The following is a 20,630-nucleotide window of genomic DNA, read 5'->3' as shown; positions in this document are numbered from 1 at the left end:
GACCAAGGTCCTTCTTGCCCAGTTGCTCAATTTGGTCAGACGGTCAGCTTTAGGCAGAGTCTGGGTAGTTACATATTTTTTCCCTTACCCAATAATGGAGACCACTGTGCTCTTGGAAACTTTCAACACTCTAGAAATTGTTTCATACCCTTTCCCAGATACATGCCTCATCACAATTATATATTGGAGATCTATGGACAGTTCCTTGGACTTCATGGTATAGTTTCTGCTCTGACATGCATATTCAACTGTAGGACCCTATATAGCCAGGTGTGTTTCTTTCCATCTCATGTCCAAACAATTTAATTGGCCACAAGTTGACTCCAATCAAGTTGTAGGGAAATCTGAAGGATGATCAAAGGAAATTGGATGCACCTGAGCTCAATTTAGAATTTCACAGCAAAGAGGTGTGAATGCTTATGTAAATTGTCACGCCTGCTTCCGCTTCCCCTTTCTTGGAGCTAGAGGGCGCCAGGCTGCCCTTCATTACGCACACCTTTCACCATCATTATGCGCATCAGCGCTCATTGGACACACCTGGACTCCTTCACGTTGTTGATTGCCCCCTCTATATTTGTTTGTTCCTCAGTTTTGTCCCCGTGTCAGCATTATTGTCGCAATGTCGTTTTGTTCCCCCTGTCCAGACGCTGTTCTTGTTTTGTTTGATGTCTTTTTTTCCATTAAATGTTCACTCCCTGTACTTGCTTCTCGTCTCCAGTGCCGGTCCTTATAGTACATGAGATATTTCTGTATTTATTTGCAAAATTGTCTAAAAACATGTTTTCATGTTTTCATTTTGTCAATATGTGGTATTTTGTGTAGATGGGTAAAACATATTTTTTTATTGATTTTGAATTCAGGCTGTAACACAACAAAATGTGGAATAAGTCAAGGGGTATGAATACTTTCTGAAGGCACTATAGGCATTGGACCAGAATTTCCACATCAGTGTATCCCTGACTTGGACATCGCAAACCAGATAGAAAGTATGTAGAAATGGTAATGGACCTATAAAATAACTGCCATTTTTCTGGCCCACAAATAGCTTTTGACAAACAAAAAATGTGTACGTCACTCCGGCCAAAATCCTTGCCCATCCCCAGGAAGCTGATTGCGCAGGGTGCTGATCACTTGGTTGAAGCTGCAATATGGAACTTTTTGGTTGACCCGACCAAATTCACATACAAATATGAGTTATAGATCTGTCACTCTCATTGAAAGCAAGTCTAAGAAGCAGAGTATCTGTTCTATGTGCACTATTTCTATGCTTCCCGTACTTAAGTTTCGTTTTGGCATCTTTTATTTTCGGTTTTGTACACTAGCTTCAAACAGCTGAAAATACATTTCACAGCGGTTTAAATGTTACAATGATTCTCTACACCGGCTATTCCAATTCTCTACCCTGGCTATTCCCAAAATTGTCAGGAATCCCGCTTCCTGAGTCTGTTTTTGCCTGAGATGACTGTTTCTTGTTTGAGTGTTGTCTAAGGTTCCTGAACGCACCCTGTCTGGTTGCCAGGCAACGAAGTTAGGCGGGAGATCTATTGATTACCCGCACTCGCACCTGCATCTCACCAACCTTCTGCACACCTGGTCCTGATCTTCACCTCTTCTTAAACCCTGAGTTGACATCCATCCCCTGCCGGATCGTTAGCAACGAACAGTATGTTGTGCCAGCGTATCAGCCTCATGTTTCCTGAGCTAGTTGTTTTGTGCTGGTTACTGGTTACTCACTCCCGTTTACTCTGTCTACAGTCATTCTCCCGGAACGTTCAACTCCCTTGCCTGGCCGTCGGTGGATACAGTGACTTCATTGGATCAACCCATTTACTCTCATCAACTCACCTCCGCTGCCGCTCCGTCTCCTGGATCACTCAAATTACACATCAAGACTACCAATAAATACTCACCTTCATTTTACTCACCTTGTCCTGGTCTGCTTCTGGGTTCTGTCTTAGAGAATCGTGACAAAAATGCTGTATGCGCAATGCCGTTGGGGGTACACCAAATAAAATGTGGTTCACATTTTCAAACAGTCCATTTAGATTTTCCAACGGAGCTATACATGTTTTTTCTCGCCTGAGTAGCCTCGTTTCACAGCCAAAAATAAAATGAAACCATCTAGTGATCAGCAAAATAACACAATGTTAAATACAGGGAGCCTAGTCAAAAAACCAAACATGCCAATTTGAAAAATAAGCCACGGGAGTTTTTTGAGCGAGAATTAAGATGACTTTCGAGTAGTATGAAGTATAAAAGCAACAGATACCATTAATAAGAAGGGGCTCGAATCATCTTATATGGTGAGCTACCGAGTGGCTAGGACAGGCAAGCCCCATACTATTTTGGAGGACTTCATTCTTCCTGCTGCCACAGATATGGCTGGGACAATGCTGGGGGAAAATGCCCCAAAAAAACTAGACAGACAATATCTTCATCAAACAACACTGTTTCACGACGCATCAGTGACATGGCAGGAGATGTTTTAAAACAATTACTGCTTTGCATACAAGCCAGTGAATTCTATGCGTTACAGCTAGATGAGTCTACAGACGTGGTCTGCCTGGCACAGCTCCTGGTATATGTCCATTACGTTTATGGGGGATCAATTAAGGAAGACATCCTCTTCTGCAAACCATTGGAAATGAGGACAACAGGAGAGGATACTTTTAAAGTACTGGACAGCTTTGTGACATCAAATGGACTTTGGTGGTCAAGATGTGTTGGTATCTGTACTGATGGCGCAAAAGCCATGACAGGGAGACAATGTGGAATGGTAACGCGTGTGCAAGCAGTTGCTCCCGACGCCACTTGGGTACACTGCAGCATCCACCGAAAGGCTCTTGCTGCCAAGGGAATGCCTGACAGCTTGAAAGCCGTTTTGGAAACTACAGTGAAAATGGTTAACTTTGTTAAAGTTAAATTTAACGCTTTTACAACATAAAGAAGTGCACTGGTTATCAAGGGGCAAAGTATTGACACCTTTTTTTTTAAATTGAGAGAAGAGCTTAAAGTTGTCTTTCCTGACCATAATTTTCCCTTGTCTGACGAGTTTCTCACACGACTGGCCTATCTGGATGTTTTTTCTCGCCTGAATGATCTGAATCTAGGATTACAGGGACTCTCTGCAACTATATTCAATGTGCGGGACAAAATTGAGGCTATGATTAAGAAGTTGGAGCTCTTCTCTGTCTGCATTAACAAGGACAACACACAGGTCTTTCCATCATTCTATGATTTTTTTTGTGTGCAAATGAACTCAAGCTTACGGACAATGTCAAATGTGATATAGCGAAGCACCTGAGTGAGCTGGGTGCGCAATTATGCAGGTATTTTCCCAAAAAGGACAACAACTGGATTCGTTATCCTTTTCATGCCCTACCTCCAGTCCACGTACCAATATCTGAACAAGAGAGCCTCATAGAAAGTGCAGCAAGCGATTCTGTGAAAATTGAATTTAATCAGGAACCACTGCCAGATTTCTGGATAGTGCTTCGCTCAGAGTATCCTGCCTTGGCAAATTGGCTGTTAAGACACTGATGCCTTTTGCAATTAAGACTCTCTCCAATACAACCTAACATTTCAGATTTATATGCATCCTTTCAAGCCCACCCTTCTCAGTAACCTTTGGTGAGTTATTCACCATTTTGTATGATCAAATAAGGTTTTATAAGTAAGATGGCTAAATAAAGAGCTAAATTATTTATTATTATTATATTATTATTTGTGCCCTGGTCCTATAAGAGCTCTTTGTCACTTCCCATGAGCAAGGTTGTGACAAAAACACTCATTCTAATGTTTAATAAATGTATCGTATAGTGTATGTGTGGCAGGCTTATCATGATGGCAAAAAACAACATTTGAAGGTGCGCTGACCCTGGTGCTAGAGGGGGTATGCAGCTGGAGGTTGAATGTTTGAAGGGGTACGGGACTATAAAAAGTTTGGGAACCACTGCTCTATACTCTGAATTGCTTGTTTTGTCACATAAACTGACATTAGGCAAACTATTAGAGTTATAGCAACGAGGAAATGGAGGAGCAATTTCTACAAATTGCACCTTTAACCTCAGAGAGGAAGAGGCGAAGCAAAAGGCTTGACTCCGCCGCAAATCTGTCCACACAAAAATACTGTGAGAAGCAGACCAATTGGGGATTTTCTGTATGGAGTGTTGAATTTGCTACGTAAGCCTTATTTGATTGAATAGAAAAGTTTCATAATGTTTAGGTTGTTACGAGTGTAATGATATAAGTGGACGCACGTGGCATTCCGACAACCTTGAGAAAACTATTTTATATCGGAGCTGTGCCTGTTGTTCACAGATGTATCTACTCACTCATTGGCTAGAATGTGTCTGTCTGCCTTCCGCCTTCAGGGACATTTATTCACATTGTTAAGAGTGATCAGTCTATTATTTTGTCAGTATATATAGATCCTGAATGGGCAACTTTGATGGCCACAAAAAATCTGAACTCATCATGAGACGCCGCAGTCTGAGTACCCACATCCATACCCACACATGCAGTCAGAGCCGGCCCTAGCCTTTTGGGGCCCTAAGCAACATTTTGTTGGGGGGGGGGCATGGTGTTTAATTGTAAAAAATGAACAAAATGAACAACATTTAGAGGGATTTTTTTACATCCGGGGGGCTTGACCGCTGTGAAACATCATTCTGTTTTAGCCTCTTGGGAGGTGTAGTTCACAGGGGCAGGGAGAAGATGGAATCTCCAAATTCCTTCAATATCTCCAGGGCCCAGTTTTTCAAAACTTAATTGGTCAAATTTCAGCAATGAGATTGGATTAAATGTTAGAATTGGGTATTTCAAAACTGAAAAATTATATTTTGATTCCTCGAATCAGTCCAATCTACTATTTAATCAGGACTGCGTTCAGTACGAAAAAAACAATTAAACGGAAACTGTGCTGTTCTGTACGACCAGTTGAAAAAAACGGGGAGGGGTTGGGGAACACTTTCAGAACGATTGTTTACGTCACTCATTGCTTCAAGCCACCCCCTGCCACACCCACCTAACCAGAGTAAACATACAGTACCTTAAAGTCTGTTCAAGAATGTTTTGGGGAACGTAGCAAACGTTTAATTGAACTGAATGCACCCCTTGGATTAAATGTTGTTTTTGTCCTTTATTCATGTAATTTACGTATTGCTGTTTCCCTATGACAGTGTAGAAGTAGTAATTGAACCTGTCCAGTAGATGGCAAGGTGTAAAAGTACTGACAATCCGAATTCTGTGATCTTGTGGTATCCAGATTGATTTTATCCTGGATAAAAATAAACAAAAGAGGATTACAGAATCTGGATCATTCTCTAAGAGCTTTGCTAGAATCACATTTGGCAGCGATTATAGCTGTGAGTCTCTAATGGTCAAACCCTGATCTCTTTCACCTATCTTTGTGCTTGTCTCCACCCCCCTCCAGGTGTCGCCCATCTTCCCCATTATCCGCAGTGTATTTATACCTGTGTTCTCTGTTTGTCTGTTGCTAGTTAGTATTGTTCGTCAAGCCTACCAGCAGTTTCCCCCTTGCTCCTGTCTGTTTCTAGTTCCTATTTTGACCGTTCTACCTGCCCTGAGCCTGCCAGCCATTCTGTACCTTGTCACACCACATTGCATTATTGACCTCATCCTGCCCTGAGACTGCCTGCCATTCTGTACCTTTTGGACTCTGCTCTGGATTACTGACCTCTGCCTGCCCTTGACCGGTTGTTTTGCCTGCCCCCCTGTTTCTGTAATAAACTTTTGTTACTTCGACACTGTCTGCATCTGGGTCTTCCCTGAAACATGATACTAATAGCTTTGCACACCTGGATTGTACAATATTTGCACATTATTATTTTTTAAATTCTTCAAGCTCTGGTCATTGATCATTGCTAGATAACCATTTTGAAGTCTTTCCATAGATTTGAAAACAAATTCAGGTCAAAACTGTAATTATGCCGCTCAGGAACATTCAATGTCGTCTTAGGAAGCAACTCCAGTGTATATTTGGCCTTGTGTTTTAGGTTATTGTCCTGCTGAAAGGTACATTTTTCTCCCCGTGTCTGTTGGAAAGCAGACTGTACCAGGTTTCCTCTAGAATTTTGACTATACTTAGCTCTATTCCATTTATTTAAAAAATAATTCCCTACGCCTTGCCGATGACAAGCCTACCCACAACATGATGCAGCTACCACCATGCTTGAAAATATGAAGAGGGGAAAGGGGGATACCTACTGAAATGTGTATTTTCCACATTTAACCCAACTTCTGAATCAGAGAGGTGCGGGGGACTCTTAGTCGACATCCACATCTTCGGCACCCGGGGAACAGTGCCTTGTTCAGGGGCAGAACGGCAGATTTTTACCTTGTCAGCTCGGGGATTTGATCCAGCAACCTTTCGGTTACTGGCCCAATGCTCTAACCACTAGTGGTACTCAGTGATGTGTTGTGTCGGATTTGCACAAAATATAATGCTTTGTATTCAGGACATAAAATGCATTTCTTTGCCACATTTTGTGCAGTTTAACTTTAGTGCCTTATTGCAAACAGGATGCATGCGTCCTTCTTTTCACTCTGTCATTTGGTATTGTGAAGTAACTACAATGTTGTTGATCCATCCTCAGTTTTCTCCTATCACAGCCATTAAACTCTGTAAATGTTTTAAAGTCACCATTGCCCCATGGTGAAATCCATGAGAGGTTTCCTTCCTCTCCGGCAGGTGAGTTAGGAAGGACACCTGTATCTTTGTAGTGACTGGGTGTTTTGCTACACCATCCAAAGTGTAATCAATAACTTCACCATGCTCAAAAGGAATATTCAATGTATGTTTTTGTGTGTTTATTTTTACCAATCTACGAGGCATTGAAAAACCTTCCTGGTCTTTGTGGTTGAATCTGTATTTTAATTCACTGCTCGAATGAGGGACCTTACAGATAAGATTATATGTGTTGGGTACAGAGGAGAGGTAGTCATTCAACAATCATGTTAAACACTATTATTGCACACAGATTGAATACATGCATCTCCTAGCAACCAATTCCATGAACAGCAGCACTTAAGAAGAGCTACTCCTTAAATTGCAATTTATTAACAACTAAAAAAATACATGTGATCAGTTTAGTTATTTTAATGTATTGCTGTGTTCTTCCCATCTAGAGGAATTTGAAGAAACTTTTCTTTTGTGGAAATAGTTTGGTGAGATTTTGAGAGATTGATCTACTTGGTTCCTGCAAGACTCATCTGCTGAATCATCAGGCAACACAACGAAGGAATGGGATAGGAGGACCATAAACCCAACAAGGACAACAACAACAATTAGGACAGATAAACAAACACAAAACCAACAGAGGGAGAAAGAGGAAGAATTTCTTAGGGATTTCTGGAGGATAGTTCAGGCCTTGACAGGGAAGCAAGTATTCAGACGAACAAACAAGCAAGCAAAAGAGCACTTGGAAAGGAGGTAGAAATATTCTGAACATTGAGAGAGCATTTTCATTTATGTGTGATGTGTTGTTTAATTGAAAAACACATTTAATATATTTTTGTATTATTCATAAAAGTGCATTGTTTAAAAATATAATTTATCTCTAGGTGCATTATTTAAATAAGTGCTTTCATCTGTTGGATTCAACATTTTGAACATTGAGATATTAAAGACATGATAGATCAGACGCATAGTATATTAAGGAGTGAGATCTGTAGAAAGACAGAGTGGCTTTGGAATGCGTTAGGGGACGGGAGGAGAGCACCGTGTTGATACAGGAAAGACAGATGGACATCTGTGGATTAGGTAAGGTCAAGAGGTGAGGTCAGATTCCCTTAAGGGAGTAATAAGGGTTTGGTATCCTGTTACCCTTTTCCTGTTGAACCATAAGATGTAAGGATTGGAGAGAAGGAGGAGTGTCTTAAGTGGGATGTATATAACTGTGATGGTGAGAAATGTTTTTCTGTCTGAATACAGCTGTACAGAACCTTTGGGAATAATTAAACTTGGTTAAGCTTCTCTAGTGTCTGTGAGTCATTTACTCTGAAAAATAAGACCCTAACACATCAAAAGGCACATGCACATAATTCTAGAGCAGAATGCATTGTTTAAAGAGATCACCATGGAGATGAAGACAGATGCATTCTCTAAGCATTGTTTCAGAGACTTTGCCATCATGTATCCTCAAAATGTTACAAATGAGTTAGGAAAAAAATGTTTTGAAGAAAATCCCTAGAGACTGACTTATTCCCGAACAAGGAAATAAAAGGACACGGATGATCCTAATGCTTGGCACACAGCTCTCCACAAGACTAACAATGAACTTAAAATGTCAGAAAAAAAGAGCAATGAGGCAACTGTACATTGATTCCACCCCCAAATGTAACATTCATATTTATAATAACAGCACTGTGATGGTTCAAGCTTCGGAGGGCAGTCTGGATCAATTTGTCCACTACTTCAACCAAAAATAACGTATTGTTGCTGAACTTAAAACCGCTCCACTGTCACTGCCTACAACAGTCTCCACTCCCTCTGTGCTCCAGTATGAAGTCCCCAGTGGCCCTCTCCCTCCCTCATCTGCAGTAGACACAGCCCTGAGTATGCCTCTCTGACATGTGACACCTGCAGTACCACAGCATCTTATAGAGAAGGAGGTCAGCCTGGTGCGTCAGCATAGGGATGGGATCCAGGAACTGCAGTGTGCAATGAAAAATGTTGAGGAGGACAACCAGGCTCTCAGGATGGAATTGCACAGACTTAGAAAGGAACTGTCCAGCACAGTCAACACTAGCCACAAGCACGACCTGCAGAAGGAGCTACATGAGCTAAGGCAGGAAATTCTCAGCCACCATCATCCACTCTACAAAGAGTCCCACAAAACCCAAGAACCAGGCAAACAGCTGAATCAGAACCTACCAACCAACCAACCCAACCAACCAACTAACCCAACCAACCAATGCACCAACCCAGCTGAACCCCTCCATCCCCATCTTACAGCCTGTAATTACTCCCATCACTCCTGCCATCCTCCATAGACCTGACGAGAAACCAGACAATATTTTAATAAACTTTTCCCAAATAAAAAGGTGTCAAAGATGGTGCCGCGCAACAGAGGGAGCTATGGAGCTCTTGACTGTGGCCCAACTTTGCTCCCCAAGCCATATCATCATTCACATGGGGACCATTGACCTGCATGTTCAACAGGAGACGGTGGCCACTAAGGGGAGTGATAGAGAGGGCCTTCACCATCTTCCCCCTTGAGAAGATAGTAATATCTACCCTGGTCCAGATGAGAGGGGTTTGTATCATTTGATTTACACATTATTGTGAAACAAACAAGAAATAAGACAAAAAAACAGAAAACTTGAGCGTGCATAACTATTCACCCCCCCAAAGTCAATACTTTGTAGAGCCACCCTTTTCAGCAATTACAGCTGCAAGTCTCTTGGGATATGTCTCTATCAGCTTGGCACATCTAGCCACAGGGATTGTTGCCCATTCTTCAAGTCAAAACTGCTCCAGCTCCAGGTGTACAGCAATCTTTAAGTCATACCACAGATTCGCAATTGGATTGAGGTCTGGGCTTTGACTAGGCCATTCCAAGACATTTAAATGTATCCCCTTAAACCACTCAAGTGTTGCTTTAGCAGTAGGCTTAGGGTCATCGTCCTGCTGGAAGGTGAACCTCCGTCCCAGTCTCAAATCTCTTGAAGACTGAAACAGGTTTCCCTCAAGGATTTCCCTTTATTTAGCGCCATAATTTCTTCAATTCTGACCAGTTTCCCAGTCCATGCCTATGAAACATCCCCACAGCATGATGCTGCCACCACCATGCTTCACTGTGGGGAGGGTGTTCTCGGGGTGATGAGAGGAGTTGGGTTTGCGCCAGACATAGCGTTTTCCTTGATGGCCAAAAAGCTCAATTTTAGTCTCATCCGACCAGAGTACCTTCTTCCATATGTTTGGGGAGTCTCCAACATGCATTTTGGCTAACACCAAACGTGTTTGCATATTTTTTCTTTAACAATGGCTTTTTTCTGGCCACTCTTCTGGAAAGCCCAGCTCTGTGGAGTGTACGGCTTAAAGGGGTCCTATGAACATATAATCCAATCTCTTTGCAGCTCCTTCAGGGTTATCTTTGGTCTCTTTGTTGGCTCTCTGATTAATGCCATCCTTGCCTGGTCCGTGAGTTTTGGTGGGCGGCCCTCTCTAGGCAGGTAAAGTTGTGGTGCCATATTCTTTCCATTTTTGAATAATGGATTTAATGGTGCTCCATGGTATGTTCAAAATTTCAGATATTTTTTTATAACCCAACCCCGATCTGTACTTCTCCTCAACTTTGTCCCTGACCTGTTTGGAGAGCTCCTTGGTCTTCATGGTGCCGGTTGCTTGGTGGTGCCCCTTGCTTAATGGTGTTGCAGACTCTGGGGCCTTTCAGAACAGGTATATATATATACTGAGATCGTGTGACACTTAGATTGCACACAGGTGGACATTATTTTATTTAACTAATTATGTGATTTCTGAAGGTAATTGGTTGCACCAGATCGTATTTAGGGGCTTCGTAGCAAAGGGGGTGAATACATATACACGCACCACTTTTCTGTTTTGTATTTTTTTAAATTTCTTTAAACAAGTTATTTTTTTCTTTTCACTTCATCAATTTGGACTATTTTGTGTATGTCCATTACATGAAATCCAAACAAAAATCAATTTAAATTACAAGTTAAATGCAACAAAATAGGAAAAAGGGGATGAATACTTTTGCAAGGTACTCTACGTGGCCTTCTTTGCAAAACCTTCCTGATCTTTGTGGTTGAATCTGTATTTGAAATGTACTGCTGGCCTGAGGGACCTAACAGATAATTGTATGAGAGGTAGAGAGATGAGGTAGTCATTCAAAAATAATGTTAAACATTATTATTGCTCACAGAGTGAGTCCATACAACTTATGTGAAGAGTTAAGCAAATTTTTAATCCTGAGCCTATTTAGGCTTACCACAAAAAAGGGGTTGAATACTTATTGACTCAAGATGTTTCAAATTTTCTAAAAATGTCAAAAAACATAATTCTCCATTGACATTATGGGATATTGTGTATATGACATTGACAAAAAAATCTCAATTTTATATTTTTTTTAATTCAGGCAGTAAACACAACAAAATGTGGAAAAAGTCAAGGGGTGACATAGTGACATGAATAAACGCAATTGACTCAGACTAATAAAATTATAATCTTGACAAATCAATTGTCTTTTAATGTTTTCTCAAGTGCCTAACCATTTTAATTGGAATGTAAATTACGACTTTCATAACATTTTAAGGGGCAATCTGCAGTTGAAACAACAAAAAACCTGACAGCACACCTGTCTTTGGTCTTTGGTGAACAGCTGAGGGATGGGGCTGGCGAACGCTGTCTTCATACTTTCTGAAAACACTGTATATTTCTACATCCATTATTCACTTCATCCATTTACAATAAATAAAGTCTTTGTCTTTAAAATAACAAAAAATGATTGACAAATACAGCCCAGCTGTATCCATTCAGTAGCTGAACAACATACAAGTATTTGTAATAGTTATTTTCTTCAAGTAAATGTAACTCCTTCAAGTTCCACATTGTATACAGAGTAAACTAACTTGCTCATGTTCATGTAAGACATTTGTAATAGGTATCCATATTTAAAAACATAATAATTACTTAATAACTTAATAACAACTCAATATTCAACAATACAAAATAAATATTAAATAGATAAATTAATCAATAATAAATAACTAAATAAAGCAAAACAAGCTAAAATGACAGCAGCTTTAGAACACTGAGACACTGTGTATTTGTGTTTTTGAATAAAACCTAGTGTTTCAGTTCTTTAAAGCTCTGAAGTCCTTTCTTTGAACAGAACACCTGGGTTCATGTCACTCAGGTGTGCCTCACTTGTGTTGACTGACGCCGACTCAAATGCTCTCAAAAAATCAGGCACTTGAAAGGACACCATCGGGCAAGAACCCTTGACATTGCTGCACACCAGCCTCTCCAATGAAGCAGTGTTGACGATGTCAAAACCCACACTCCCTCCGAACGTGCTGGGCATCCAGTACTCCGGCGAGCAAATGGGGTTTCCCAGGAGACCTTTCAGGGAGTAGGGTGCACCCATCTCGACCATAGTTTCCCCGAAAACAGCGTTAGGTCTGGGGCGCTCCACCAGAAGGCCTGGGTACAGCTCCACAGCATCTACGTCCCCATATAGACTCTCTAGTTCTGCAGCCAGCTCTGTCTCTCCTGAAACACCAAAAGAACAACAAACAAAGGGTTAATAAATCTAGCCTGCTACTCACAAATGTCTATACCACAATGCAGCAAAAGAAAGGCATGCAATACATCCTCACCTCCCCCCAAAATAAGTAGACAAACAAGGTGCATGCTATGACAAGTCTGTATTTTGGTCTTTATAGGAACTCAATGACACAAGTACAGACACCATACACTTGGATCTTGTGTGAATCTCATGTGAGAGTGTAGCTGTGTATGTAATTGTACGTTGAAGATTAGAGGTGTAGACTTCAATAATACACCTTAAGCTTAAAAGGCGACAGCCACTCCCTCCCTGCCCACTCTCTTATCAGCAGCTGTCACGAAGGTGGTAACCATGTCAATAACAAAAAAGCTGGGCCTGACTGAACCAATCCTGTCACTTTATCCAGGGACTACTTCAGTTGCCATGGACCTGTGCTTACTAAATGTAACCTTTCACCTAGTAACTAGGTAACTATTAGAATGAGGACATATACATATCATAATATGGTGTGTACATTTTTAGTTCTCACCTGTGAGGTCCTCAAAGGAGGTGTAGGCCCTCATGTTGAAGCGTTTCCTGTAGGCATTGAGAGACTGGTAACGCATGTCTCTGCTGTGCTCCAGGGCCTTAGCTGCCACGCCCACTAGTGCAGGAGGCAGGTTCCGTCCACCAGCCACCTGGGAACCAAAGGGAATCAAGATCCTCGGTCAATATCAACTTTTGACATCTTTTTTTCTAAGTAAAAATATCTTGTTGTGGTATGGTGTTTGTTGTCATTCGAAATTAATATACGAAGCTCCAGTGCCCTTATACAGCTCCACTCATTTATTCATCATTTAGCATATAAAGTTGATATAAGAGTTGTCACTTAGGACTCAATGAAAGACTATTGCTGTTAGGATCTTAGTGTCCACTCATTTCCGCTATTCCCCATTGGATCCCACTGTGTCCACCCCGTCAGACAACTCACCCTTCCAGCGATCTGCTTGGTGAAGGACTCCACCAGGTTGTTGATGCCGTGCTCTGTGACCAGGGAGTTGTTGAAGACAAACTGGGGGTAGGTGTAGGCACGGTCCTCGATGCTGAAGGTGTCAGGCATCAGCGGGTGCCAGTGGTACAGGGTATTGAACTCGGCTGCAATACGGTTCTGGTACTGGAAACGCTGGTTGAAGAGGAGCTCCGGGTCGAACTTGAGCTGGAAGTGGTAGCCACTCAGGTGCTGGACGTAGTCCTCGATCACAATCTTAATGGTCTCGCCTGCGAGCCAGGAAAGAAGCGAGGGCGGGAGTAAGAGAATGCATGACAACACTCCTTGAGGTTGGTGAGACATTTCTCAATAAACACCTGACACCCAAATATAGAGTTTTGATCTGTTTTATACAGAGCTGTTTTCATCTGTATGCATTGTACAGTTTCTAGAACACACTTTAATATTGCCATACTTTGATCATATACGATTCCCATTATAAGGACCTGAAGGGTTTATGACAAATAGGTACAGTATGCGTGTCCACTTTTAGTACTGGTGACTCACCAATTAGGATGAGGCGTGTGGTCTGGAAGATGCGTTCGTCGTCCCATTCGGGATGCTCCTGCCTCAGGACGTCACAGACACGGTTGTGCTCGCGCAGCCAGATGGTGGCGTACATCATGAGGCCGGGGACCAGGCCAAAATGCTCGTGGCCCACAGCGAAGCGGTGCTCCTCGGCCACTTGGGGTGGGTAGTGCATCTCGACTCCAACCTCCCTTACCAATGGGGGGTAGACCTCGCCATTCAAAACCTGATACTTCAGTTTGCCATCCTTGAACAGCCTCAGCTTGTGCTGTCTCTCCAGACTGTCTCCATAAACATGGTTTAAGTCCACCTGAAACACAGAGGTGAAAAGTGAGTTCAAACATACACTCTAAGCCTAAGTTAAAGTCAACCATGATACAAAATGGAAACATGTTTTCATGTGACAGACGCACTATTTGTCATGTATTGTAAATTAGACTTACGCCATGGCCCAAGGCTTTGGTGAAAGCTGGTCCTTTCTTGAAGTCTGATTTGAAGAACTGGTGGGTGAAGTGCTGGGCGAAGAAGGCGAACATGAGATTGGAACCCTGAGGATCCGGAATAAACCGCTTCCTCAACAAAACCTTCTCCACCACAAGCTTGGCATCTGGGAGCACTGCTCTTCCTATCAAGAGACAAAAAAAGATGTTAGGAACATAATTGGGGTTCTATCTCAACAAAATCTTTATTTGGTTACAAAAGACAGTTAAAATAATGTTCATATGGCTGCATTATTGTTCAGTCTCGTTTTGGACTCTTGGGAAGTCTGACTTTCGACTGGTGGGAATGATTGAGTAACCCATCTGAGGAGAATTTTTTAAGTTTCCATAATCTCAGGTAAATTGTAAGGAATCCCAAAAGACTGGTTAGGCGTGAGCTCATTACCTGCGGTTCCCATAGGTGTAGGGCAGTCCTTTGGCAATGGGGGGAGCGTCCGTGTGTAGTAAGATAGGTTGGAGTAGGCCTCCCAGCTCTTGTAGCCATAATCAGCATTGTAAGTCGGGGGGCTGTCCACCAAATGTGAGCGAGCTATAGAGGCAAAGGCAGAATTATTTATTTTGTTAGGAAGCTGAGCTAAGATGTAATCTTTTAAATTTAATGTAAAAATGAAAAATATTTTCAATGTATTATTTCTTTCTTCTTTTCTTACTTTATCTCCATACTTCCCATATTAGTAAATATCATAAATCCACATAATTAATTGAGTCAACTTTCTTTCATTCATAGACAAATCTTAATGTAAACTTCTATAATCCGCTGACAAACAGGTTATACCATTTCAACTTACATGTCAGGACATAGCTCATTATAGCGTTTCGCACAAAGGTGATCTTGTTGATGACGTTCCACAACCCTTTGTAGTGAGTAAGAAGGTAGTGAACAGTGTTCGGAGCTGGTTTCAATGATATTTTTATCCATGTTAGGAATTCAGCTGCAGAGTGGATAGAAGTGGGAAATATTTATAACAACAATAACGAATAAGTCGCGTTAATAAGAATGCCCCATTATATCGTTGGAATAATCTGTATTACTGAAAACGTTTTACTTACGAGTTGTGCAGTTCTTTCCATAATATCCAGTCCTTGTGCAGTCGCACTCATAGTTTTCAAAGCCTTTTGAATTACATAACCCCCTATTTTCACAAGGCTGTGCACAGCAAGGATCAACTGAAAAGATACGTCAAAAGTTTAGAAGGCTATACAAAATTATTATTATTAATGACTATTTTTTTTCTCCATTACAAGCATTATAATCTTTAACAAACAATTCGGATAAATCGAAAACACCTTATGTACAGTAAAGGTATAATTATAATAAGCCAAATACATTATTTTCACAATAGAATAACTAAAGATGAAAAAATATTCATATGAGAATCCAAATAAATATGCTCACCTCCTTCGCAGAAGTAGAGCCCCACAGTCCAGAGCAAAAATAAACAGATTACTTTATTCATCTCCGAAAGATTCTATTGAATCGCAATCCGGTATAAAATGTCAAGTTCCAGTCGACTCCTGCTCACTCCTGGTCACAGTGATTCTGATGTTCTTGGATGCCTGGTCCATATTTATGTATGATGCTCATTCCAAGCGCCTACGCAAACTATTACGCTCCTGTCGGCTGGGGGGGGGGGGGGGGGGGGGGGGGGACGGACGGACGGACGGACGGGACGGACGCTTCCTCTTGGAGGTATGTGGTCTATTCTGCATCCAGTCTATTTTGGCATCCACATAGTGAGAATTTAAAACAATAAAACAAAAGTAACGGTATTTACAGTGTATTCAATCACCGTACATAGTTTTTTAAAAGATTAAAGATTGATAAGAAAAGTAACACGTTTTCTAAAAACGTATAACAGGCAGAATCTACCGCACATCCAAAATCGATTAGTGAAAAAAATGAAAAACAGGAAAAAGTCTCCGCACACTTCCAGGTAGATCCAAAAAGTATTTTGATCGTAGCTAAACCTTCGGTCAGTCGACCCCTGGCTCTCTGTGTGTCCTTATCTGTACTATGGTTTTTGGAGAACTGCTCCGATGAGGGTCGACTGATTTGCATCTAAATTTGCATCTGACTGGACGTGTGTTGAGACTTTTTCTTGTTTTCCCACTGAATATTGATAACAAAACTGAAAGAAATACAGCCTACAGCCCTACACTGTTGCGTCTAAGTATCCACTGTTATTTGAGACACCAGGCTAATACTACACTAAAGTTTGTCGGCCATAGGGAAGATTTACTTTGCCATTATAGGCTATCTGATGCTGTGAACAAACGTTTTGGCACATAATACTAAAGTATTTTGACTTTATTGTGTTTATGTCCTCAACAGTTTTTGGTATACGCGTCTGTTTCCGGTTGTAACATAAATTGTTAACCCTCCTGTTATGTTGCAGGTCAATTTCACCCATTTCTGCTTTTGAGTTGTCTAAAATACTCTCTTTTTCTCCATGAAATGAAATGACTTTTCCTAATTTAGGGTCATAAACCTAACTTCAAAATGTGGACACACTGATGTGTTGTGGAATGTCTGTGTAGATTTTGTATACAAACATGATTTGGTGGGTCGTATAGATATTTGCACAGGTCCAAAATAAACAAGTGTCTTTGATGTCTTTTGTTTTGACTGGTTCTAGTTGCACTTTTATAATTATATTCGGGTGAAAAGGATCTTTCCAAAGCTTCTCCTTCTCAGAGCGAGAGCAGCAGATCTCTGACACAGACACTCCAAAATGAGCTCCAAAAGATTTTCAGTCCTTGAAGCCTCATCACAAATTCTGGACCGTGACAGTGAAATAGAAGAAGAGGTTTCAGAGACAGAGGACATTTCAGAGATAGAGGACAATGCTGTTTTGATGATCCAGATTGTGCATTTTTCTTTGGTGAAGAGGATTCAAAGGAGGAGTCTACCATACCATCCCCTCCATCAGATGAGAGGACATGGAAGTCTAAAGATGGTAATATAGAATGGTCACTGTCACCACAACGAAGTCAAGGTAGACTGTCAGCTTCCAGTGTAATCAAAATTGTTCCAGGGCCTACTCAATTTGCTCTCCCCCCCTCGCCAAGACAGTAAAACTAGCACCACTTGTGTAGAATGCAATGAATACATCTGCAGAAAGCACACATGTACATTGTGTTCAACATGTTGAGAGAAAGACTGAAGGGATCATTTTGACCAATAGGGTCAAATCACACCAAAGTGTTACTGTTACTGGGAAATTCAAAAACAATGCCTGCTTGGGGAAACAGAAAATGCTTGTTTGTGAGAAAGGAAATATGTTTAATAAATAGTTCTCAAATATAGAGTTTTTGAAATCAAATGTTCTTCTATTTTTTCTTTCTGTAAGGTCTGAGAAGACAAAATAAAGTTTAGTCTGTTTTTACTTGATTCTTTGACTGTCTTGAGCGTGTTTAAACTGTGCGTGTCAATCTGACCCATACCACAGTCATTTTTTCCCCAGCAAAGCACAAGAGTTAAATCAGTCAATTGGATATCACATAATAAATCATCATAATCATCCAGAATGATTTATTAGGACTATTATTGTGGTTATAATTTATATAGTTGTTATTCTTATTTTTATTCTCATTCATATTAACACAATATTCTTTTACTTTTTAATTTTTAGATATTTAAACAAAAATAATATAAATGTTAGGCTATGTAATAGTTATGTAATTAAGCAATTATTTCAAGATATAATTGTGATTTCATTTTTTGGTGAAAATGCATTATTGGCAAACTTCCAAAGCAATTACCAGTAAGTAAGGCATGGACCATATATATAGAAATCGTTGACATTTGTTTAGTAAAAACAGTAGGATAAATATAAATGTTCTATTCTTTCCTTTTAAGAGCTTTGTCAGAACGGACCACGTGGACGGACCATGTACAGTATGGACGGTGGGAGACATATGGACGGTGGGACATAAATGGACGGTCAGACGCATATGTAGTCATTTGGCGCCGACATGTGGACAAATGTACAACTGTCTTTACAGCAGTGGTGGAAAAAGTACTAAATTGTCATACTTGAGTAAAAGTAAAGATACCTTAATATAAAATGACTGAAGAAAAAGTAAAAGTCACCCAGTAAAATACTACTTGAGTAAAAGTCTAAAAGTATTTGGTTTTAAAAATACTAAAGTATCAAAAGTAAATGGAATTGCTAAAGTGTAGTTAAGTATCAAAAGTAAAATGAGAAATAATTTCAAATTCCTTATATTAAGCAAACCAGACCGCACAGTGTATTTATTGATGAATAGCCAGGGGCATACTCCAACACTCAAACATAATTTACAAACGAAGCATTTGTGTTTAGTGAGTCTGCCAGATCAGATGTAGTAAGGACAACCAGGGATGTTCTCATGATAAGTGTGTGAATTGGACAATTTTCCTATCAAAATGTAACAAGTACTTTTGGGTGGTCAGAGAAAATGTATGGAGTAAAAAGTGCATTATTTTATTTTGGGAATGTAGTGAAGTAAAAGTAAAAGTTGCCAAATATATATATATATAGTAAAATAAAGTGCAGATACCCCCAAAAAAGACTTAAGTAGTACTTTAAAGTATTTTTTCTAAATTACTTTACACCACTGCTTTACAGTGAAAGTAGTATGACTGACCAGGCTACTAAAATTGTTATTTGTCTTTGACGTCCTTAATATGTTTTATATGTGATGCTTAATTTGAATACTTATTTGCAAGAGTTAGTAACACCTGTTTATGAATGAAATATGAACCAATTGAGCTTGCTCATCTACAGTAGCTGAGTTGAGAGACTAAAGTGACTGACAAATTACTAATAGTAATTGACTATAGTATACCTAGTTAGTAGCCTAATAATGAACTCAGATCAGTGAGTGAACTTAACTTTTTAAAAGTGCCAGAGGTTGGCTAACTGTCCACATCAGTTCTGGCTGTGCAGTTACTGACATTGAACAGGTGCATGTTTTTGGCGATGGCAATGGTTTAGTGTAAAACAGCCTACTGCAAGTAGCCTAGTCCAGGGATGGGCAACTTTGATGGGGGTGGGGGCCACGAAAAAATAGAACTGCCCCCCCCCCCCTTGTGAGCAGAACATTTTAGCGGCCCCCATCGCAAAGAGGAAATAAAATTCTACACATTTTTCCATGTGATGGAGAAAAGAGTAATTTCCTACAATTCAACACATTTTTCCATAGGGTGGAGGCAAATGTTTGCAGTTTTTATATGACAATGGGCCCCACCCCAGTCGGAAATATGACCATGCTTACTACAACTTAAGATAGCTGGCCGCTAGACTAACTTACCAATCCTAAAATATTTAACTGACATGGGATAATTGAGTGACTAGCGATGCACAACCAAATGTCTAAATTGGTGAAGCAGTTCCGTCCATCAATGGCGTGCTGTTCCCTAGAGTTCCCTGAAGGTGACATGGGTGCACAACCAAATTTCAAAACCAAAAATTCAGCTTTTATTTCTTTCATCACATTCCCAGTGGGTCAGAAGTTTACATACACTCAATTAGTATTTGGAAGCATTGCCTTTAAATTGCTTCACTTGGGTCAAATGTTTCGGGTAGCCTTCCACAAGCTTCCAACAATAAGTTGGGTGAATTTTGGCCCATTCCTCCTGACAGAGCTGGTGAAACTGGGTCAGGTTTGCAGGCCTCCTTGCTCGCACATGCTTTTTCGGTTCTGCCCACACATTTTCTATAGGATTGAGGTCAGGGCTTTGTGATGGCCGGTCCAATACCTTGACTTTGTTGTCCTTAAGCCATTTTTCCACAACTTTGTAAGTATGCTTGGGGGTCAACTGCTCTTCCTCCCGGGGAAGGACTGCCCGTTCCATGATCTCGCCATCACGGTTGACAACTCCCTTGTGTCCTCCTCCCAGAGTGCTAAGAACCTTGGCGTGATCCTGGACAACACCCTGTCGTTCTCCACTAACATCAAGGCGGTGACCCGATCCTGTAGGTTCATGCTCTACAACATTCGCAGAGTACGACCCTGCCTCACACAGGAAGCGGCGCAGGTCCTAATCCAGGCACTTGTCATCTCCCGTCTGGATTACTGCAACTCGCTGTTGGCTGGGCTCCCTGCCTGTGCCATTAAACCCCTACAACTCATCCAGAACGCCGCAGCCCGTCTGGTGTTCAACCTTCCCAAGTTCTCTCACGTCACCCCGCTCTTCCGCTCTCTCCACTGGCTTCCAGTTGAAGCTCGCATCCGCTATAAGACCATGGTGCTTGCCTACGGAGCTGTGAGGGGAACGGCACCTCCATACCTTCAGGCTCTGATCAGGCCCTA

General features: G+C 41.0%; 1 protein-coding gene and 1 long non-coding RNA gene across 2 annotated transcripts; one reads left to right on the top strand and one right to left on the bottom strand.

Annotated features, from left to right (window-relative positions):
- Positions 1-1,488: 1,488 nt before the first annotated feature.
- On the top strand, positions 1,489-1,920 carry LOC145860330 (uncharacterized). Its single transcript, XR_014380313.1, has 2 exons — positions 1,489-1,663; positions 1,756-1,920. It is a non-coding gene; the product is annotated as an uncharacterized LOC145860330 (long non-coding RNA).
- A 9,180-nt stretch (positions 1,921-11,100) lies between these two features.
- On the bottom strand, positions 11,101-15,887 carry LOC100136456 (prostaglandin G/H synthase 2). Its single transcript, XM_014139742.3, has 9 exons — positions 15,730-15,887; positions 15,384-15,500; positions 15,122-15,265; positions 14,719-14,862; positions 14,277-14,458; positions 13,813-14,143; positions 13,249-13,535; positions 12,808-12,955; positions 11,101-12,262 (listed from the first exon to the last, which is right to left on the bottom strand). Exons 1-9 carry the CDS (start codon positions 15,788-15,790, stop codon positions 11,853-11,855), a joined length of 1,824 nt encoding a protein of 607 aa, XP_013995217.1. The 5' UTR covers positions 15,791-15,887; the 3' UTR covers positions 11,101-11,852.
- Between the last annotated feature and the right edge of the window lie 4,743 nt (positions 15,888-20,630).

Source organism: Salmo salar, chromosome 14 (genome assembly GCF_965601325.2).
Source record: "Salmo salar chromosome 14, fSalSal1, whole genome shotgun sequence".
NCBI classification, from domain to species: Eukaryota; Metazoa; Chordata; class Actinopteri; order Salmoniformes; family Salmonidae; genus Salmo; species Salmo salar.
This window is presented reverse-complemented; position numbering and strand designations above follow the sequence as displayed.

Bases quoted from the DNA above. Each gene is read 5' to 3' on its own strand.
- LOC100136456 (XM_014139742.3), bottom strand. From the start codon at position 15,790: ATGAATAAAGTAATCTGTTTATTTTTGCTCTGGACTGTGGGGCTCTAC. The intron at 14,144-14,276 runs GTAAGTCTAATT...TCTGTGTTTCAG, and splicing joins CCAAAGCCTTGGGCCATGGC to GTGGACTTAAACCATGTTTA. The intron at 12,956-13,248 runs GTGAGTTGTCTG...TTTGGTTCCCAG, and splicing joins CCAAGCAGATCGCTGGAAGG to GTGGCTGGTGGACGGAACCT.